General features: G+C 39.9%; 1 protein-coding gene across 37 annotated transcripts in view; it reads left to right on the forward strand.

Annotated features, from left to right (window-relative positions):
* Positions 1–23955, forward strand: part of DTNA (dystrobrevin alpha) — a 420448-nt gene that overhangs the window by 311847 nt on the left and 84646 nt on the right. For all 37 annotated transcript variants that reach the window (XM_021096252.1, XM_021096230.1, XM_021096248.1 and 34 more), the window contains 2 exons: positions 5258–5471; positions 19793–19878. In XM_021096252.1, the coding sequence (XP_020951911.1) occupies positions 5258–5471; positions 19793–19878 (300 nt within the window). The remainder of the gene's footprint in view (positions 1–5257; positions 5472–19792; positions 19879–23955) is intronic.

Here is a 23955-nt window from a genome sequence, read left to right on the forward strand (position 1 = left end):
TTTTCTCATTTCTAGAAAGGGAATAATAAAATGTTATTAGAGGCGAAGTAACTTGCCTACAGTTTTACAGTTATCAGTGGATCCTCAACCTTTGTGACAGCAAAATCTGTAGCCTTTCCATTCTGCCACTCCTAGAAAATAAGTACACATAACGTGCATGATTACAGTTTTCCTGTGTACCACCCCCACGCAAAAATGCCACTATCTCTTACTTGGACTGGAGCAACAGTCTCCAACAACTTCCACATGCATGCTCCATTTCCGTTCCTGTCTTCCTTCATGGTCAGAAATGATATTTTTAAGCTCCATTACCTATACTATACTATTTTAAGTATAGTATACTATTTAAGTGTAGTATACTATTTATATAGTATACTATTTATACTTATTTATTTTAAGTATAGTATACTATTTTATACTATACTATACTATACTATTTTAAGCTCCATTACCTATACTCTCCTATTTAAAACCCAGGTCTTGGGAGTTCCCACTCTGGTGCAGTGGGATAAGGATCTGGCTTTGTCTCTATGGCAGCATGGGTTTGATCCCCAGCCCAGCACATGTAGGTAAGGATCTGGCATCGCCATAATGAAACATCCATATGCCATGAGTGTAGCCAAAAATAAACATAAAAATAAAAATAAAACCCATGTCTTCATACTCAGTGTAAAGACCAAAATCTCTATCATGGCTTCAGTGCTTCTCCACCTTATCTTATTCTTCTGGCCCCTTCACCACCATGTCTGTATTAGGCCTGTCTATGTCCCCACCAGACTATTAGCCCCTGAGGCAGGAACCACATCTATATGGTTTGCCATTGTGGACCTACCACAATGCCCAGTGCATACGTATGAAAACTTTGTTTTCTTGAAGTCATTTTAAAGCTATCTATTCTCATAGCCAAAATTCACATCTTATTTTTCCTTATTCTGAGACCTTAAATGTGTAAAGGCACAAATATGGAACATACTTATTTTTAATAACTTTCATGATTTCTAGATGTTTTGTCTATGATAATAGGCTCTTATTATTTCCTGTGTTCCATGCCCTGTTCCAAGCATTTTACAGGCACCATCGTGTTCAACCTCCATAGTCATCCTGGAGAGTAGGCACTGTTATCAGCACCCCTTTACTAAGATGAAGATCAAGGGAAGTCAAGTAGTTTGACTGACAATTGACCCTAAGATTCAATCCAAGGCTTGTGTGATTCTTCGTGAATATACTTTATTGCCTCTTTAGCAATCAAATGCATCCTTAGAAGACTGTTTCACTATTGTCATTCCCTTGTCATACACTCACTTAGCCAACAGATATTCATTAAGCTCCTATAGCATATGAGTCCCCTTGACAGTGCTGGTGTGTGAACAGTTGTCCTGACAGACCATCTCTTCCTGTGCATGTACGATACAGATGGGGAAACAGATGACTAGCAGGTCTCTACAGAGAGTCCACTGAATGCTGTGATGAGGCAGAACAGGGTTCTAAGGTGCAGGTAGGAGGGGTACAAAACCTAGAGACAAGGGATCTAGAAAGACATCCTTGAAGAAGTGGTGGGTGAGGGATGAAATGTAGATAAGAAGTAAGACCAGATCAAAAAGAACTTTGCAGGACATGTTGAAGAGTTTGGGTTTGAAATTAATGGGAAGTTATTAAAGGACTTCAAGCGGCATACAAGGGACAGTTCAGAATTATCACTCTGGCTACAGTGCATAGAAAGAATTGGAATGGAGGAAGAATAAAGAGAAAAGAACTGACTCAGTCAACAAGTAAGAGAGGCTGGTGACAGTAGAGGCGATGGAATTGGGTAATGGGAATATGAGTCCATGGAAATGGAGGCATTAAAGTGACATTCAGGAGATAGAGATACAGGACACGGTCAGTGATGGCATGTAAGATGGAAGTACCCAGGGCTGAAATCCAGATTCTGGCTGGAGCAGGAGGAGGGATGGGGGTAGGGCCATCCACTGAGGAAGGGAACCCCAGAAAAAGTGGGCTTGGAAGAGAAGGGCTGGACAAGCAGAAGCTAAAATGCCTAAGGAAGCTCCCTGTGGGCATGTTGACCATTCTGATGGACCTCTATTATTCTGACCTGTATTATTCCACTACTGGGAATCCTAAGAGCCTCCTTATGCCCTACAAGCTCTCACCAGGAGAGACCTCGGTATCTGGATGATCTCCCTCCACCAGCAACCACTTCTCTTTCTTGGCTTGTAGCCATCTCCCTCCTGTGCTCAAGTTCATGACCCATATTCCTCTGCTCCCATGCCTATTTCACATGATCCATAACCAGGATCCAGATCACAATGGGTCAGTAGCCTGCTTCCTGTGGTTACCTGGGCATAGATACCAGTCAAGACAATGAGCCAGATCTCACCATCACTTCTCTTTTTGTATCCTGCACCCAGACATATCCCCAAGGACTGGATCCTGAGGACTTGTAGGTTGAATAGATAGGGAATAATTATAGGAATCTCAACTCATTTCCTCAAGAATTGTAATTAATAAATAAATTCAACTTGTAATACCATCTTCCTAAGAGTTCCTTGCTTGCTAAATTGAAAAAAAAAGAAGATAAATTATATTAAGAAACACAAATAATGGATTAGGAAGATGTACATATACACAATAGAATACTACTCAGCCATAAAAAAAGAATAAAATAATGCCATTTGCAGCAACATGGATGGAACTAGAGACTCTCATACTGAGTGGAGTAATTCAGAAAGAGAAAGACAAATACCATATGGTATCATTTATATCTGGAATATAGTATATGGCACAAATGAACCTTTCCACAGAAAAGAAAATCATGGACTTGGAGAGTAGACTTGTGGTTGCCAAGAGAGAGGGGGAGGGAGTGGGATGGATTGGGAATTTGGGGTTAATAGATGAAGACTATTGCCTTTGGAATGGATAGACAATAAGATCCTGCTGTATAGCACTGGGAACTATGTCTAGTCACTTATGATGGAGCATGATAATGTGAGACAAAAGAATGTATACTTGTATGTGTAACTGGGTCACCATGCTGTATAGTAGAAAATTGACAGAACACTGTAAACCAGCTATAATGAAAAAAATAAAAATAAAAAAAGAAAGAAAGAAAAAGAAACACAAATAATGCCCTTGTTGTGTGATATATATACAAAGTTGCAAATTTGGAATCACATAAATCTGAATTTATCCAAATCTAGTAAATATTTAAGTGATTCAGGTGGAAAGTGATTTGTATTCCTCTGCTCCAATCAGAGATTTGCTCAAAAGTTTTCCTTTAGGCATGGCTCACATTCATTTGTTCATGTGTAATGTATTATCTTTACGTACCAGGAACTACCACTTTTGATTTCGTGCATTTTTTCATTTAATGAATGCCATACCCATTCTATAGATGAGGAAAGTGAGGCTCTAAGTCAAGGCTAAAAGGATATGCACTTGTGGTAGAAGAGCCAGATTTGGATGTAGGTCTTTGGACACCAGGTCTGGTGCTAGTTTCAGCTTCAAGTCTGGGAGCTCAATAAGTGTTAGTTTTTGGTTTTCAAATACTTATCAGAAGTGAGCAAAGAGATAGTCGTTGGTAGAAAAGTGTGTGTTGGAGTGTACAGTTCTCAAGAACTAGACTATAAGTATATGTTCCATTGAAAAAGACAACATATTTCTTTCCAAATACCAAATAAAACCTCAAACTTTATGAAGATGTAGAGAATCTGGAATCCTCACGCATCTAATAGGAGTGTAAAACAGTACGAGTACTTTGAAAAACACATTGGAACTTTCATAATTAAACACACACCTATCATACAACCAAGCCACTTTGTTTCTAAGTATTTCCCAAGAGAACTGGAAGTATCTGTCTACACAAACATTTGTACATGATTGTTAATAGCAGCTTTATTCATAATAACCAATAACTAGAACAACGCATTTGTCTGTCAACAGGTGAGTTGATAACCACCTGTATCTATGTAACAGAATACCATTTAGCAATAAAAAAACTATTATCATGCAGTAACATAGATGATTCTTAAAATAGTTACACTAAGTAAAGAAGATATAGACCAAAAAATAAAAAATAAAAGAGTACATATTTTGTGATCCCAGCCTTATGAAATTCTAGAAAATCGTGATGGAAAGCAGAAGATCTATGGTTGCTGGGGATGGGGAGCAGGATGGATCAGAAGGTGCATGAGGAGATCTTTGGGGGTGATATGCAGGTCCATTGTCTTGATTGTCTTGATTGTGGTCATGTCATAACAAGACCTCAGGGTGAACAGGGAAGAAATAGACATGGATTCCTTGACTATCCATGTGAAAGTAACCATGACTGTGGCGTTCTCTTGAGGCTCAGCAAGTTAAGAACCCCACATAGACTCTGTGAGGATGTGGGTTCAATCCCTGGCCTCTCTCAGTGGGTTCAGGATGTGGCATTGCCACAAGCGGAGGTGTAGTTTGCAGATGCGGCTCGGATTCGACGTTGCTGAGGCTGTGGCATAGGCAGGCAGCTGCAGCTCTAATTCGAGCCCTAGCCTGGGAACTTCCATATACTGCAAGTATGGCCCTAAAAAGAAAAATAAATCAGTCAATAAAAATATGTAAATAAATGAGAATGCTTTTAATACTCAAATGCAGTTTTGATAACTTTTCAAACCTGAGCATTTAAGTGTTGGTTTTCTCTTTTCTTTGTCAGGGGTCCGTGTATGAAGTGGGAAAATACTTTAAAGCCAGATAGACTTGTTAATTTTAGTCACAAGTACTCTATACTTCAGGGTTGCTAAGAAACTAGATCTTAAAAGTTCTCACCACAAAAAAGAAATGGTAATTGTGGGACATGATGTGTTCACTAACACTATGGTGGTAATCAAATTGCCATATAGGAATGTATTAAATTAATATTAAGAAGTATCAAGTCAACTTGTGAAACTTACACAATGTCATATATCAATTATATCTCAGTATTTTTAAAAGCCAGATAGACTTGGATACCAATGCCAATTAACTTGCCTTGGACTTGTGCATTTGCCACTTAACTTCTTTGATCCTCAGATTCCTTACAGGGTAAGTATTTCAAGAGCCCCTTATGAAGATTAGTAATAACTCTCTCTTTGAGATCCTGCCGTAGGTACTTTTACTGATGTCAACTCCCACCAACAGTGCAAGGCACCTCAATGAAACAGGATGGATGGTACATGTAAAATAAAGAACTTATCTTTCTATGCACTCTGGGCTGATGTGTTCACTCTGCTTTCATTCTCCATAGTGCACCTGGTGGACATCTGGAACGTTATAGAAGCATTGCGGGAAAATGCTCTGAACAACCTGGACCCAAACATAGAGCTCAATGTGGCCCGCCTGGAGGCTGTGCTCTCTACTATTTTTTACCAGCTCAACAAAAGGATGCCCACAACTCACCAAATCCAGGTGGAGCAGTCCATCAGCCTCCTGCTAAACTTCCTGCTGGCAGCCTTTGATCCGTAAGCTCCCTCTGAATGCCTGTTACTATCTGTGTGTTTGGGTTCTCCTTCCTTGTGTCTTCCTTGGTCTTTATTCCAAAGAATTTTCTAGAGTACTCAACTGCTTCTTTTTTCTTGATCAGATACTTATCTCAATAAAGTTTCTGTGAGGTTAGCATGAATTTCAAGTGCTCTGGAAAAGACTTAGAAAGTAAAATAGCACCACAGCAAATGGAAGACTGTTGTATCTTATGTGTTGACCTTTATTTAACTCATCCCATGCTTCCTAGAAGCTATGGATGCTTGACAGTGTTGCGTGATGGCTTGACGGTGTTGCGTGATGGGATGCCTGTAGGGTGATTTAATGAAGCATGATGTGGGAAGATGTTTTTAACTCCTCCCTTTGCAAATTGTCTAAGACAGTGTTTCTGAGGTGTCTTAACAAGACCCCAAAGCAAACAGAGAGACACTGAAAAGGATTCCTTGACCAGCCTAGTGAAAGTAGCTGTGACTTGTCTTAAATGGATTTGTCGATAACATACCACATTAAACTGTGTGATGCCATCCACATGCCACAGCTGAAACTCAGCTTCATGATCTTGTAACTTCCCCTCACAGACTCAGAGAATTTCAGAGCTGTCTGAGACCTTAAAGACTGTGCTTCCAGACCTCTTATTTTACAGATGAAGGACCCGAAGCACAGAGAGATTGTCACTTGTCCAGGGACAATCAGCCTGTCCAGTATCAGCTCTCAGCATGATAGTGGCAGAGTAGGGACTTAGAGATTCAGCTTTGATTCTTTTCTGAGGCATATGTGGCAGTCCTGTGAAATGTAAAACCTGCCCTGAATCCCATTATCAGCTGAAAATTTCAAAAGGGCTTTTGCTGATCGCCCCAGTCTAGATACACTATCAGCACCTTCAATTTTACGACTGGTTTTGAATATTAAAAGAGGAAAATTGCTAGCTTGACCTTTCAGCAATCACATTTTAAGACTCTTAGAAGATCTCACTTAGTCTCATTGTCTGGCCAATGCTTGGGAATATTTAAGCCTGACACTGGAGATGTTCCAGCCAGGCTAATATCATTATGCTGCTCACTTACTGAAGTCACCAGCTGTCACTTTCCAAATTAGCATGGTGACAGAATTGCCCATGTTCATTTTGACCAGTATAGATTATTGTCTCCATAATGTTTATATTTTAAGAAACTCTCGGAGTTCCCGTCGTGGCGCAGTGGTTAACGAATCTGACTAGGAACCATGAGGTTGCGGGTTCGGTCCCTGTCCTTGCTCAGTGGGTTAACGATCCGGTGTTGCCGTGAGCTGTGGTGTAGGTCGCAGACATGGCTTGGATCCCGCGTTGCTGTGGCTGTGGTGTAGGCCGGTAGCTACAGCTCTGATTAGACCCCTAGCCTGGTAACCTCCATATGCCGTGGGAGCGGCCCTAGAAAAGGCAAAAAGACCAAAAAAAAAAAAAAAAAAAGAAATTCCGAAGTTGAAATAAACTATTTGAAAACAAGCAATTCAGCCCAACAATTTCCATGCTTATTCTCTGAAGACTTCAGAACTGATTGCCAAGAGGCAGGGCAAGGAGAAGAGGTTGTAGTTCCACATGACAGGTGGCAGCATGGAACCAAGCCGTGGAATTTCTATAACAGCATTTTCATCCTATCACCTTAACAAGAGTATGGCAGCTTTCAAACCTGCCATTCAAGTCTTCAGGAGACTCATTTGTTATAAGTGTGACAGTGGAAAATGAAAACAGAGAGAGATCTAATTTCCTACTAAATCTTGGGATATTGCTAGAGGATTTGTAAAGAATCAAACCTAAAAATAATTTGGACGAACTCGAAATATAGAAATGGGGCCCACTTAGCAATAAGGATGGGTACTTTGTGAAATAGATGAAGCTTAAACAAATAGAGTTAGATTTTTCACTTTTGTTTGGAAATATTGGGAAGAACATTTCAAAAAACAGAGTTGTAAATGTTCACTAAATAACTCTGATCTTGTAGTTGAATCATTTCATGGCTAAAAGATGCTAAGCTTAAGGGCCATACCAAGATAAAGAACAGTTGACACAAATGTGCAAAAGAAGCATTTTGTTCCTATTTGTCTTACAGATAGAAAGGCCTCTGTATATTGTGTATATATTGTATTCAATGAGAAATCTCATTGTAGCAGATTTATGATCACATCCACATACAGAAACCTCATTTTAGAGATTCACAGACCAGCCACAGAGACCCCAATCTGCAGCACAATGAGTACAGGCAGTTCTACTGAAAAACAGATTTTCTGTCTGATGGATTTTGAAATTTTAGACAATTTGAGAGGTGAGCAAGCAGGAAGTACCACTACCTGTAAATACAATTTAGAAGTGTACATAAAAATAGAAACAAGGGAGTAGGGAGGAAGATGGGATTAGTAGATGCAAATTATTACATTTAAAATGGATAAGCAATGAGGTCCTTCTCTACAGCACAGGGAACTATATACAATCTCTTGGGATAAACATGATGCAAGACAATATGAGAAAAAGAATATATATATATTTTTATATATGACTGGGCCCTGCTGTACAGCAGAAATTGGCACAACATTGTAAATCAACTATATTTTAATTAAAAAAATAGAAAATAAGAATGGAAACAAGAATCAAATCAATGTCCATTTTTATCTTTTATAATAATAAACTTCTAATTATCCAAATGAGATCCAGTATGGAAACCTAGATCACTTCCACCTTTCCCAAAACAGAACCCAAGTATTTAAGGGAGCCTTTTGTGTTTTCAGAGACATAAAGGAGCCTGATACGAGTAGATTAATGATGTGCTATTGATGTTACAGAATTGCTGAAACACTTAGGAGATCTTCTCATTTTCTGTATTTTAAATGGCTGTATTAAGAGGAAAAAATGCAAAATAAAAATTAGAATTGCCTTAAGAATCTGGACTCTAAAGAGATAATTTTTCAAAAAAAACAAGGAAAAACTCAAACCCTTGGAGAATAAGAACATACATTCAGAGAAATATGGTCATTATTTTGGTTGTGCCTTTACAGTTCACTAGCCCCAGCCAGTTGAACTCTGCCGAGAAAAGTGACCTGAAATGAGAATCAAGGCCTACTTCACTTGGGCACATCCCTGAAAGCCAGGCTCACCTTCCCACAACCACAGTTCCCCAAGAACAGCTCTCTTCCATTTCTCTTCCTCCACCCCCAGAACCACCTGGATCTTGGTGCTCACAGGGTGTGCTTCCTGCAGACCATAATCAATTTCCTTGCTGTACATTTTCTCTGATCTTTGGCCAAGTCAGCCTCAAGATACAGTACATCGCTACCTACAGAGGATGATTTGTAGACCGTGGGAGTTGCATTTGCCTCCAGTGGCCTATGCCGTGCTTGCCACTCTGTCACTGAATAGCCAACCCCTTCAGTCTAGGAGGGTTTCATGGGCTTGTTTGTTTTACTTTGGGAGGATTTTGCTTTGTTATATAGTTGGCTTACAATGCTGTATTCGTTTCAGGGGTACAGCAAAGTGATTCCATTTTATATATGTGTGTATATATAAATACATACATACATATATGTATATTCTTTTTATAGGTTGTTGTAAGATATTGAGTATAGTTCTCTGTGCTACATACAATAGCAAGCTTGTATGCATATAGCAAGTCCCTGTTGGTTATCTATTCTGTATATAGTAGTGTGTATATTTTTCCCCTTCTTTTTTAATTACTCAATGAATTTTATTACTTTTATAGTTGTACAGCAATCATCACAACCCAATTTTACAGCATTTCCATCCCAAACCCCAAGCACGTCCCCCACCCCCCAACTGGTCTCATTGGGAAACCACACGTTTTTCAAAGTTTGTGAGTCAGTATCTGTTCTGGAAAGAAGTTTATTGTGTCCTTTTTTTAGATTCCATGTGTAAGTCTTGTGTATATTTTAATCCCAAATTCCCGATGTATCCTTCCCCCACTCCTTTCCCCACTGGTAACCATAAATTTGTTTCCTATGTCTGTGAGTCATCTCTGTTTTGTAAACAATTTCCTTTGTATCATTTATTTTTAGATTTCACACTAAGTGATACCATATGATCTTTGTCTTTCTCTGTCTGACTTCCCTTAGTATGAAAATCTCTAGGTCCATCCATGTTGCTGCAAATGGCATTATTTCTCTTTTTGTTGCAGGGTAGTATTCCATTGTGTGTACATACCACATCTTCTTTATCCATTCATCTGTCTGTGGACACTTAGGTCGTTTCCACGTTTTGGCTACTGTAAATAATGCTGCTATGAAAGTGGGGTACGTGTGTCCTTTAGAGTTACGGTTTTCTTCGGAGGTTTTTATTGTGACTACTTTCCTTCTAAAGATGACTGCCTGAGAAGTGGTCACCCAGGGGGCTATTGCTAACCAGCTTCTAAGCAGACCCTTTCCACCCCTCAAAGCTTTCTTCTCTAAGTGTCTCTAGGGAAATGGAGAAGTGTGCTTGGAAAGCACGAGAAAGGAGGAGCTCTCAGAGGAGGACAGCAGGGGCTGGAGGGAAGAAGAAAATGAGGACATAACCAGAGCCTTGAGCTCGTCTCTTCCTCTTGTCTTTTCTCTTCTGTGTCCCCCCTCCCTGCACTGACCCCCCCTTCCCCCGGAACTGACCTGCTTCCTTCTTGTATTTGCTAGCAGGAGCTTTACCCCTGAGGCTGACTCCTTCAGAACCCACTAACTTAGCAGTGCTTTTCCTCTCACCTCTCATCCATATCCCAGTGGGGGGGGAAAAAAACCTCTTTGATGTGTTCTAAAGACTTTTTTTGACTGTTATCACTTTTTAGAAAATTGAAAGTAACTAAAGAAAAACAACATGGTGGAAAGTTACAAGATGAAAACAATTCTTTAAAAAAAATTATATTGTGATATAATTGTTACCTTGAAAATAATTCTTCAAAGCTGATGTGTGGCCTTTTGGAGAGGTGGGGGGGGCGGCGGTCACAGACTGTGATACACTGTGAAGCCCTTCACCTCTCCTGGTGGAGCTGACTACCCTCCCCAGGGCCCACACTTCCTTGCATGTGACTCTGATGGTCTCCTCGAGATAGAGTCTCCTGCCTCGCTGCTTATCCTGCTGCCTCCCACAAGCTACTTTCAGGTGGGACCCTGTCATTTCCTTTTCCTTTTTTTCTTTCTTTCTTTCTTCTTCTTCTTTTTTTTTTTTTTTTTTTTTTTTTTTTTTTTTTCTTTTTTACAGCTGCACCTGCGACATATGGAAGTTTCCAGGCTAGGAGTTGAATTGGAGCTGCAGCTGCTGGCCTACCCCACAGAATCTGAGCTGCATCTGGGACCTACACCACAGCTCACAGCAACGCCGGATCCTTAACCCACTGACAAGGCCGGGGATCGAAACTGCATCCTCATGGATACTAGTTGGGTTTGTTATCACTGAGCCACAATGGGAACTCCAATGGACCCTGTCTTTTTCTTTGGATGCCAGCACCTGAGCCAATATCGAGCTCATAATGAATCCAGCTCAGTGAATAAATGAACGAAAATTCAAGATTGGCTTTTCTTGGCTCTTATCACACTAATTTCTTTCGTTCTTTTTCCGAGGTTAAGTCCCCCCTAACCTCCAACCTATTACTAAACCTAGCAAGTCAAAGTTTGGTCTGGCCCCTAGACCCATATGCTCTGTTCTCACCTCTGCTCCACAGAGAAAGACAGCTAGACATTCTTGGTTCCCAATATGAGTGATCTTGTTTTCACAAAAGACTTTGATAGGCTTCTTTTTACCCTCTTCCTACTTCCCTGGGAAACACTAACATAGACTTTAATCATTTGGCTTCATCTCATTTCAATTCAATTCAGTCTCTTCCTTCTTGGGACAATTCCTCATAAAGTAGTTATGTGACAGTGGCTTTGCTCTTAGCAAATACTATTTTCACATATATTCAAAACTCAGAGTAAGACATTGATACATATTAAAAGAAAAAGTGATTTTCCTGAGACATTGATACATATTAAAAGAAAAAGTGATTTTCCTGTTTTTGGAGGTCATTTCTTAATACCAGTTCTCCGATGATCATGATGATAATAATAATAATAATAAAATGCAGAGTTCCCGTCGTGGCGCAGAGGAAACGAATCCGACTAGGAACCATGACGTTGCAGGTTCAATCCTTGGCCTCACTCAATGGGTTAAGGATCCATCATTGCCATGAGCTGTGGTGTAGGTTGCAGATGCGGCTCGGATCTGGCCTTGCTGTGGCTGTAGTGTAGGCTGGTGGCTACAGCTCCGATTAGACCCCTAGCCCGGGAACCTCCATATGCCGCGGGTGCAGCCCTAAAAAAACAAAAGACAAAAAAAATAATGATAATAATAATAAAATGGTAACAATAGCTAAGATGTACTCAGCATTTACTGTGTGCCAACAATCTTCTGGTTTTGTGCTCTAGTATAATTTTCCAGGTTGAGTAAGTGACAAAAGAGAGACATAAAAAGGTTAGATAATTTTCAGGTCATACAGCTTCATGCTGGATGAGGGGAAAAAATGTTTTGTTTCAGGCATCAGTTTAAGTTCAGCTCTATTCATGCTTTCTGTATCATTTTTCTAAATGAGAATTAATGTACCTTTTTTCCCCAGACTTTCCCTGCTCATAACATTCCTAACCTTTCAAGTATGTGATATTTAGACATATCTGACAGAGTGTATGTGAAAGAGCTATTTGAACTTAAGTTTTACATTGTAGATTGAGAGTCAGTTTTATGACAGCCACTCAGTGCCAAATTCATGGTATAATAGTCACTCAGAGAAATATAACATTCTGGAATTTCCATCTCTGTTTGACATATCAAACCTTGCTGAGCTATTTGAATATCCATTCCCACTTCCAAGCCCCCCACAGGACAAAAGATACCACAGCGCTATTTCATATGCAAGGATATGAATAACCCTGGAGCTCTGCCAAAATCTTTCTGCCTTTCAGTTTTAAAAATGATTCTGATGTTTAATGCAAGATGCACTACAAAGTACACAACTGTTTCTCCACAAACACCAACAAAGTATCTTGTTCGTATGTGAGGATACATGGATGTGTGAGAACAGAGGAAAAAGAATTGAACAAAGCCAGAGTTCCTGTCGTGGCTCAGTGGTTAACAAATCTGACTAGGAACCATGAGGTTGTAGGTTCAATCCCTGGCTTCACTCAGTGGGTTAAGGATCCTGCATTGTTATGAGCTGTGGCATAGGCCCACCACTACAGCTCCAATTAGACCCGTAGCCTGGGCACCTCCATATATCCCCGGTGCGGCCTTAGAAAAGACAACAACACAAAAGAAGAATTGTACAAAACCAGATTTCTCCACTTGTCTTTTTATTTTATACATTCCTAAAACTCAGTCTTTAAAATTTACTTGGCTTGGTGATTTTCTGCTTAGCACGTCTAAAATCCAAAATGTCCACACCCTCTAAAATTTTGTTCTGGTGGAAAACACTTTGTTCCAAGATTCCTATATGTTACTAAAATGGAATCTCTTTCCAAAAAATTTTCACAAATTTAGATAAATTGAACATTTTTCATGTCACTCATCTTCCTGTTGGACATCCACTTTGGATAAGTGGCAGGTGAGTTTTCATGGGAGTGAGGAAGACATGTCAACAAATTTGGGCCCTTCCATTCTCCATTGTGGACAAACTCTTGGCAAACCCACCCGGCCCAGCGCTAGGAGCAATTCTTTCCCCATATGTTTTGCTAACATTATGCAGAGCCCGGTGATGCCAGGGCCAAATAAGGGACTTCTATATGTTCACATGTTAACCTCACTATCCCCCAAACAAGTGAAATTACGTATGTGATCCCTTCTAAATTCAACCTATCACATGAGTGCACAAGCTAAGACTAAGGGCCATAAAGTCAACCTTTGTAATTTTCCTCAAAGACTTAGTATTGCTCAATATAAAACTTAAGTGGTAAATCAGAACCTTTCCCTTGAGCATTCATTAATTTAACTAGCATGTTAAGAACTTGCTATGTGCTATGTGCCATGATGAGCTAGAGGTGATAGATGAGAAGAAGTGGACTCTGCCCTTAAAATGGGTTGTATTAAAACTAACTAGTTTTTCATCTTTCCCCCCAATAGATGATGTGGAAAAGGAGGGTAGGAGACACATCTAATTCATTTTTTTATATCCAGCCTCTGAAGCATTGCTAATAAATATTTATTGAGTGAATTAATGCATGATCCATATGAACAAAATAATTCCCAGAGAGAGAAATGTGTTGTCATAGAGGCATGTTATGGAAGACAGAAGAGGAAGCAATTCTCTCAGTGAATTAAGCTACCACAGTATGTGGAAAATGAAAGTGTGAGTGCTGGGCCTTTGCTTATTATGAATGCTTACCGAATATTTTGGTAAGATATGTTGGTAAAAGAAGAGCTTCTGGTTTCAGTATTCTTTTTGTTTGTTTTGTTTTATGGCCGCACCTGCAACATATGGAAGTTCCTGGGCCAGAGATTGAATCCAAGCTGCAGCTGTGAACTATACTGTAGCTGCAGCAACACCAGATCCTTTAACCCACTGTGCAGGGCTGGGGATTGAGCCCACACCTCCAAAGCAACCTGAGCCACTGCAGTCAGACTCTTAACCCACTGCATCATAGTGCCAACTCCTGGTTTCAGTATTCTTAAACAGAGAAATAATTCCTTCACCCTGTTCAAAAAAAGAATCAGTCTGAATTCAGCCTCACTTTCAGGGACTTGAAATTTGTCATGGGGTTCTGTAATTTTAAATAGGACATTCTCTTGGGGACTTGGAGAAAATTTATATTCTCTTCTGTTGACCTAAAACAAATAGACTGCCAATTACTTCTCCAGCAGTTAGGGGTGGGGGTAGGGGGAGTGGGAAAAGCTTTATTCAGGATCAACCAGGAATTGTTATTTAGGGTCTGCAATTCTGGAGAGTCCAGGCAAAACAAGGAAAGGAGAACTCTTTTGTAAAGGGGAAAAGGAATTTGGGAGAGCTACAGTAAACAAAGGGTCCAGAGCTTTTCATTGGCTCAGTCCTTGTCAGGAAGGATGAGGAATTCTTCTTCCTGTTGGGCTTTGTTATCATTGCAGAGTGTGAGAGCTCCCCTGCTGGTCTTCTGACTTTGTTTAATTGAGGTTTCTGTTTATTAGTTTTTACAGTTCCAACCTCAGCCCTCACATCCCAGACCTACCAGTATCTATTTGTTCTTTTCTTTCTTGTCAAAAGTAGGTTTTCTGGGAGTTCCCCTCATGACTCAGTGGTAAAGAACCTGGCTAGTATCCATGAGGACGTGGGTTTGATCCCTGGCCTCACTCAGTGGGTTAAGGATATGGCATTGCTGTGGCTGTGGTGTAGGTCAGCAGTTGTAGCTCCAGTTCAACACCTAGCCTGGGAACTTCCATATGCCACAGGTGCAGCCCTAAAAAGCAAAAAAAAAAAAAAAAAAAAAGTTAGAAGACATCCGTTTTTCTCTTTCCTAGTCATGGAAAACTCAGCCTAGCATAAAGCAAGTTACTTTCTATTATCATGAGTCAAACTTTGAAGTAATCCATGTATTTAAGGCAGACACTCTACCAATCTCCAAAAAATATATATATATATGTATATATGTGTGTGTGTGTGTGTGTGTGTATATATATATACATACATATATATGTATATATAGTCTTTTTGCCATTTCTTGGCCGCTCCCACGGCATATGGAGGTTCCCAGGCTAGGGGTCCAATCGGAGCTGTAGCTGCAGGCCTATGCCAGAGCCACAGCAACGCGGGATTGGAGCCGCATCTGCAACCTACACCATAGCTCATGGCAACGCCAGATCCTTAACCCACTGAGCAAGGCCAGGGATCGAACCTGCAATCTCGTGGTCCCTAGTCAGATTCGTTAACCACTGCGCCACAACAGGAACTCCTCCATATATATTTTTTTTAACCAAAGGATAAGTGCTTTCCTTTTTCCATTTTCAATCAGGTGTCCCTTAGGAAAATTTGAAAATTCTCAGAAGGAGCAAGCAAAGTATTAGGGGAAATAAGATTTAAAGAAACATTGATTTGTGAAGCAATTTTAGTTTGTAGCTTTGATAATTTGCCAGTTCTCTTAAATATCCTCTTAGGTGTTAATTAAATACCAATATAGCAATTTAATTGGGTATGTTTTGATGTCAAACTAGAACAGGAAAGTAAAATATACAGAGGCAATCACTTCAGGATAATTGGCTTAAAAATAGAATATATTTCATGATGTCAAATAAACAAATAGTTGGGGGGGTGAGTAAAATATGTAAATGCACTGTGTTCTCACTCTACGTTGAAAGAAAAACATTGAAATAAGCAAATTTTTGTCTTACATTAAACATAAAATTATTATTTTAACAAAAAACTATAGGCTTGTGGTAAATTTATTTTTAAAGCTTTTACACTAGCGTCTTTCATTCACAAAGAAAAGCTTATATGGTTATGTCATTGATCACTGATTGTAAGGCTCTACCCATCCCTAAAAGTTGGTGATTCTAAAGGCTACCCTGTGTGCTGTATCCAGTATCCACTGTGCACAGTACTGTCAAACACCTTCAGCTCTGTTGCCTCTTTTTATTTATTATTTTTTGAATCTCAAAGTACTATGGACTTACAAAGTGTGCAGCACAATGATTCAGTTCCTTTTCATATTCTTTTTCATTATGGATTATCGCAAGATACCGAATGAAGTTCCCTGTGCTGTACTGTAGGACCTTGTTGTTTATCATTCTCATGTGTAGTAGTTTGTATCTGCTAATCCCAGACTCCTAATTTATCTCTCCCTGACCCCTTTTCCCCTTTGGTAGCTATAAGTTTGTTTTCTATGTCTGTGAGTCTGTTTCTGTTTTGTAAATAAATTTCTTTACTTATGTATTTATTTATTTTTGACTTTTTAGGGCCACACTCACGACATATGGACATTCCCAGGCGAGGGGTCAAATCAGAGCTGTAGCTGCCAGGCTACACCTCAGCCACAGCAACGCCAGATCTGAGCCACGTCTGCAACCTACACCACAGCTCACGGCAACGCAGGATCCTAAACCCGCTGAGTGAGGCCAGTGATGGAACTGGCATCCTCATGGTTACTAGTCAGATTCGTTTCTGCTGAGCCACGATGGGAACTCCAATAAGTTCATTTATGTTGTATTTTAGATCCACACATAAGTGATATCACATGATATTTGTCTTTCTCTGCCTTAAGTTCACTTAGTATGATAATCTCTAGGTCCATCCTTGTTGCTGCAAATGGCATTATTTCATGTTTTTTATGACTGAGAAATATCCCATTATGCATAAACACCACATCTTCTTTATCCATTTATCTGTTGATAGACATTTAGATTGCTTCCATGTTTGGCTATTGTAGATAGTGCTGCAATGAACGTAGGGGTGCGTGTATCTTTTTGAATTCTAGTTTTCTCCGGATATATTCCCAGGAGTGAGATTGCTGGGTCATATGGCATCTCTTGCCTCTTTCTTTAGTTGGCAATCCAGAGTGTGCTGCTGTAGCTTTTCATAAAAGCAAGGCAAGAGTATAGATATATACATGTATCGATTCCTTTTAAAATTCTTTTCCCATATGGGTAATTACACAGTACTGAGTAAATTTCCCTGTGCTGTATAGCAGGTCCTTGTTACCCATGTATTTTATATGTAGGAGTGTGTACTTATCAATCCCAACCTCCTAATTTATTCCTTCACCCCATGTTTCCACTTTAGTAACAAGAAGTTTGTTTTCAGAATCTTTGAGTCTGTTTTTGTTTTGTAAGTTCTATTGAGTCATTTTTTATTAGATTCCACCTATAAATGATCTCATATAGAAATTATCATACTAAGTGAAGTAAATCAGATAATAGGGTTTTAAATAATGAAATACTGTCATCCCTTGGTATCCACAGATATTGGGTCTAGGACCCCCCTGCTGATACCAAAATCCATGGATGTGTAAATCTCTTACAGGGGGCCCACCGCATCCACCTGTCATTGATTCAATCCACGAATGCAGAGTGGCAGATACCGGGCACTGACTGTAAAATATGGTCAAATCTGTGATATGAGTGTGCAAGCAGAGAGCTCATTTAGGAAGTTGTTACAGTGTTAAAGCAAGAGCTGATGGAAGCAGTGGCACGCAGAAGGAAAAGAAGGAAGTAGGTTTCATATACAATGAAGTGGGTGTATCTGAGTCCCTCAAACATTTATTCGGGTGGTAGTGAATTAAGGAAGAGCAAAAGGTCAAGGGTGACCCCTTCCCCAGGATTTGTTTCTGGGTAACTAGCTACCTGGTAATTTTGACAACGGGAAAGGGACTGTAGGAGAAAGAACAAGTTAATAGTTAAGTTGGTCAGAGTATTATGGAAGGGTTTGAAGAGTTGAGTTCTTCTTTGAAAAGAGTTGGTTTGATATGGGGTATCCAAGCTATACTATATGTAATTATGTAAGTCTGGTGCTTAGGCTTAGAAATATAAATGGCTCAGTGGGTTAAGTACCCAACATAGAATACATGAGGATACAGGTTTGATCCTTGGCATCAGTCAGTGGGTTAAGGATCCAGCATTGCCACAAGCTGCAGCACTGGTTCAGATGCAGCTTGGATCCTGCGTTGCTGTGGTTGTGGCATAGGCCAGCAACTGCAACTCAGATTCAACCCCTAGCCCAGGAACTTCCATATGCTGCAAGCATGGCATAAAAAGAAGAAGAAGAAACATTAATGAGAGAGTCACTAGCATAGGACTGGGTTAATTTTGCATTCTAGCTAGCTGTTATTTCAGGTATTGTGCTAAGAATGACAGCAACAAAGATGAATAGCAAATGCTCCCTTGAGTCTAGTAAGGAACAGGAACACAATAATTTATTATGTCTTTTTCTTCTAATATGTCAGGTATATGAATCTTAGATAAATTATTTATTCTATGTACTAAACCCTTGTCAATACAGACTCTACTTACCTTTCAGCCACGTCTTTTATTTTAAATAACTCTTGATCATTCTTTTTTTATAAAGATTTTTATTTTTCCATTATAGCTGATTTACAGTGTTCTGTCAACTTTCTGTGGTACAGTAAGGTGACCCAGTCACACAAACATTATACATTTTTTTCCTCACATTATCATGCTCCATCATTCTTAAAAGCAGCAACTACCAAAGAAATGAATTACTGATATAGCACACAGGATATAAGAATAAACAGGAAGTTCCCCTGCAGCATAGCATGTTAAGAATGCAGCATTGCTGCAGCCGTGGCCCAGGTTGGCCCAGGTTCAGTCTCTGGCCAGGGAATTTCCACATGCTGCAGGTGCAGGGGGGAAAAAGGATGTAAGAATAAACAGTTTAGGAGGAGGGGGAAGGGAGGAGATGGACTGGGAGTTTGGATTAGAAGATGCAAACTATTAATGTTTAGAATGGATAAGCACTGAGGCCCTACTGTTATAGCACAGGGAACTATATCCAGTCTCTTGGGATAGACCATGATGAGAGATAAGAAAGGGAATGTATATATACTTACGACTGTGTCACATTGCTGTGCAGTAGAAATTAGCACAACCTAGTAAATCAGCTGTACTTTACTTTAAAAAGTCACTATTTAAAAAAGAATAAACTGTTTATTCCAGCTGGAAAAATTATTTAGCTGAAATATCCTACTTCTTAGAATATGCCTTTTATATCACATTTTGTGAGGACAAGTTAGTTTTACTCCTTGATTTGGCAGCTCAGGTGTCATTTAGGGTAGGAGATCTACATCAAAAGAGCTCTGACTTTTGTCCTTTAAAATACCAACTCCCTTTGAAAAGTAAATGTATCACATAAGGACAGTTGGCTTGTGGGTAGGAAATGATGAGTGAAAAAAAAAGTGTGATGAAAAAGTCTCCATATTTACCCTAACAAAATTCAGGAATTATCTGACCAAAAAAAGAGATTTTTCTGAAGCCTCTTTTAAATAAATTAGAGTCTGTAGAATCATCATGCATAAAATTATTTTATGAAACCCAAAGTGGAAAAAAAGTTCTGTTATTTTAATCCACAGTTAAATAGCACATAACCCTTTGGCTACCTACCAGTCCATGCTTTGAGCAAGTGACATGTACAAAGAATAACCTAAGATTCTATTTCTTGAAAAAGGAAACAGCAAATAGATAGTTTTTCTGGTACGTCTGTTGAATTGTATTCACAACCTTTTTTTAAAAAAACGATGTGTTCACATAATGCACGCAATTCTGATGTCCTATGCTTTCTACAGAACAGAAAATGTCAAGCCATGTTATTGGAACTTCTCGAAATGACATCTCTTTTTTTCTGTTATCATTAAACAGGGAAGGCCATGGTAAAATTTCAGTATTTGCTGTCAAAATGGCTTTAGCCACGTTGTGCGGAGGGAAGATCATGGACAAATTAAGATGTAAGTCATTCTCAGCCTTATTCTCGCTGTGCTTACCCCTCCCATATACCACATTGTCCCCTATCCATTCCTGCCATGCCCCCCCCCACTTGTGGTTTTCCTCAATCTATGAGAGTTGTTTGAAATATAATCTTCATTGATCTTTGGGTATTTGTCTCAGAAATACTTCGATATTAGATAAATATCAATGAAATGAATGTTTTTCTCCTGCGTATGAATTGTTATCATTTGTAACCTGTTGAGTATCACCAATTAACTGTTCATGATGCTAAAGTAAGATACACATTCTTTCAGGTTCACTGTACTGTACGGCCTTATAGGCATAAGTCCATCACCGTAGGGAGCTGAAGGCTGCATTGGGTAACCTTCCTTTTTTCAGTCATCTAAAGCCACACTTCCCGGTCAATTTCCTCATTCTTCTCAGCCAGTGCTGTTCGGATCACTGGGTACTCCAGAGGTTCTGAAATAGGCATTGCTCAGATGCAGGCAGAGGAATTACATACATACACCAGAGACTGAGAATTAACTGATACCAGTAAAGACATACGAGTAGCTAAAATGCACTGAGTGATTATGAATATTTTGTGTAAGTTTTGTCACTAAGGGTGGTAGCTTTTTAACCAACATAACAGTGGGAGTTTTTTGGTTTGTTTGTATGTTTTAGGCAAAGAAGGTGAGCGAATAAAGTAAATCACAGATAGTACCAGGAATTGGACCCTGACTCTTTTTCCCTACACCAGTGGCTCTCGAATTTTAATATATATGAAATCCTTTGGAGGGCTTTAAACAAAACAGATTTCCACATCTCATTCCAGAATTTCTGACTGCGTAGACCTAGGGTGGGGGCTATCAGGCCAAATTTTTCATTTCTCACTTGGTTTTTTTTGCTTTTTTAGGGCCGCACCCATGGTGGCATATGGAAGTGCCCAGACTAGGGGTTGAATTGAAGCTACAGCTGCCAGCCTACATCACAGCCAGAGCAACACGGGATCCAAGCCACATTTGCAACCTACACCACAGGTCAAGGCAACACCAGATACCCGGCCCATTGAACAAGGCTAGGGATTGAACCCACATCCTCATGGATACTAGTTGGATTCGCTTCCACTGCACCCCACCAGGAATTCCCTCACTGTTTAAAATTGTGTATATGTTGCTGTTTCAAAGAAAAAGTGCCGTGTAACCCTCTCGCTTCCCCTAAATATTATGAGTTGCAGTTATAATGCCCTACAAGTAAGAGCGCCGTTGTAGGAGCTGAGAGGCTCAGGTTGCAAGCCCAGCTATGTGACTAATTTTGCTCAGTTATCCTATGGTAGTTCCTTCACTTCCTTTGTCCTCAGCTTCCTTCTCCATTCTAAATTCGGAGATTTTCTTAGATATCAGTAGCATCTCTGCTAGCTGCAGTCGTTTGTGACTCACAGCCTATAGGCTCTTCTGTCACCTGCAGCCTGTCAGCTGCTAAATGTAATCTCTTGCCTCTTGATGCACCAACAAGGAAAGAATAAAAATACATATAGAAGAAGGGGGGAAAGAAACCCTCTATTCCTTTGGAATTTTCCCTAGACATGCTCTGAGGAAGAGCTATGTCATTGGTGCTGTAGATAAGGGGACAGTACATGGAAACCCACATAACCACACATCTTCCCTCACCTCCAGGAGCTTCCTTTCATGGACCAGCCAAGTGAAGTTAGGATACAGAGAAGCCCAGGGAGATGCTACGAGGGCCAGTTTAGTCTCTTCATGTAGCCTGAAGTGATGTTAGCAATTAAAACTATCTACCTTGGTGCTTTATTGAGGGTAACAGCTAAATTAGAAGGGGTCAGAAACAATGTCTATATATATACATTATATATATATATATATATATATATATATATATATATATAAGAGAGAAGAGAAGAGAGAGAGAGAGAGAGAGAGTAACCCCTAGGGCATTTCCTTCAGGCATAGGCTGGGAAGAGAAAGTTTAGCAACATGAACCAGGACAGAAGGGGAAACTCGTGAAGGCCTTGCCGGCTGATCTCATGTCACCATTGACCACTTATGCTGAGGACAGTAGAGAAATTTTTTTTAATCTTTAGAAATATGTCCAAATACTTATTCAATATTAAGCACCTAGACAAAAGGGTCCCTTAATAAAATATGTCTGGGGAGTTCCCATCATTGCACAGCAGAAAAGACTCCAACTAGGAACCATGAATTTGCGGGTTTGATCCCCGGCCTCACTCAGTGGGTTAAGGATCTGGCGTTGCTGTGAGCTGTGGTGTAGGTCACAGACATGGCTCGGATCCTGCGTTGCTGTGGCTGTGGTGTAGGCCAGCAGCTGTAGCTCTGATGCAGCCCCTAGCCTGGGAACCTCTATATGCCATGGGTGCAGCCCTAAAAAGCAAAAATAATAATAATAATAATAAAATAGTATAAAATATGTTTGAGGACAACTGAGAAAACCGGTTTTCTGCACTTTTGAACTCCTCAGAGCCTTTCACAACCCAGGTTAATTCTATGCCATCAAGAACCAGGTGCTTCCCATCTTTCTGCTCAGCTTTCCTCTATGTCAGATTTTCTTCTCCTGAGGGTAAAGGGGCAGGTACAGCAGTTTCAGGAGTCACATCCACTCCAGAGGCCCCCCAGCCCTTAAGACTCGTGGCCAGGGTGACATCACAGACCAATTACTACAGCACTACTGGCAACAGGAGAGAAATGCCACTGTGGCCATATCATCATCCAGTATTTCTCACGTCTTGGACTGAGAAGGGCTGCTGCTTTCCCTTAGCCCAGAAAAAATTTGGGGCCAATAAAGATGAAAGGAATGGTTGTTAGGTAACCAACAGAGAGCATTGGCACAGATCCAAAATTCAAGATTTAACTAAGTTTTTGAGCAGATCTTTACCCATTGCCAGATCCTTCAAGGTCACTTGCCAGTCCAGGAATCCAAAGTCCTATTTCCTCTCCCCCATCCCATCATTCACTAAATAAGCCCATGGCCATTGAGCATCCAGTGGCCAAAGTAAATCCTCTTCAGCACAGCGAAATAAGTGATAAATGCACAAATCCCTCGGGAAGGAAACCGTGTTTGTTCTCTAGTCTGCAGAACTAAGCTTCACTGTCACAAATGCTCTAGAAAAACAGGGTGATCATGATATATCACATTGCCTTCTTCTAGAGCAGAGGAAGTGAATCTCAGCCTAATGTGCCTCCAGTCCTCTGACTGAGAAATCACTCTTTGAAAAGTTAATCACAGGGAGGTGGTTTTAATGGTTTCCAGGTAAGTCAGCTGAAAGTAATTTGGCCAAAAACAACTTAGCTAAAAGCAGTTTGGTTGGAAGAACCTCTAAAATGTGTCAGAAGTGAATATCCTTAGTCACCAATATTTCAGTGATAATTGTTGAGCAAATATGGGCAAATCCACCCACAGCCAGCAGTGGCTACTCTTGGTGAGCAGGACTGTAGGCGTTTTCTCTAGTCTTCTTTTCCTGACTTGCATTTAATCCCAAAACAGGCAAAGTAGTGATTTTATAATAAGCATTGCTTTTATAATGAAAATAAAATGAAAGGACATGGAATGCCTCAGGATTTGAGGGATTTGTTTTTCCTTCTTTCAATTCCGATTCACTTCGAGCCAATATGCCAGTGTGCTTGTTTGGCAATTTTTCTGTTTTTGCACCTAGTGGTGAAAGATATTTAGTTCATTCCAACTTACCCCTTAATGTTGGAGACTCAGAGTAAGAGTGATTGGCTGAAAATAACTTAAAATTTTGAGAAGCAAAAAAGTAGAAAACAGCAGAAAATGTAAAGCTGAGTTTTAAAAGCTGCTTTAAATACATTAAAAGGGACATCAGCTTCCATGTGGCACCCCCATTTCCAGTACTCAGGTGAAGTCTAAACATATGAGCTAAACAGCAGAAAAGTGTGCTGTACAATTAATAATAAAAATAGCTAACAATTCTATACTGAGTACTAGGTGCCAGGCATCTGTGTGCTTTTCACCTATTAACTAATTTAATCCTTGAACTAGCCCTTTATTCATAAACACATATATTTCATATTATAAGCACATTATATATATGAATGTATATC

The sequence above is a fragment of the Sus scrofa genome, chromosome 6 (genome assembly GCF_000003025.6).
Source record: "Sus scrofa isolate TJ Tabasco breed Duroc chromosome 6, Sscrofa11.1, whole genome shotgun sequence".
Taxonomy (NCBI): domain Eukaryota; kingdom Metazoa; phylum Chordata; class Mammalia; order Artiodactyla; family Suidae; genus Sus; species Sus scrofa.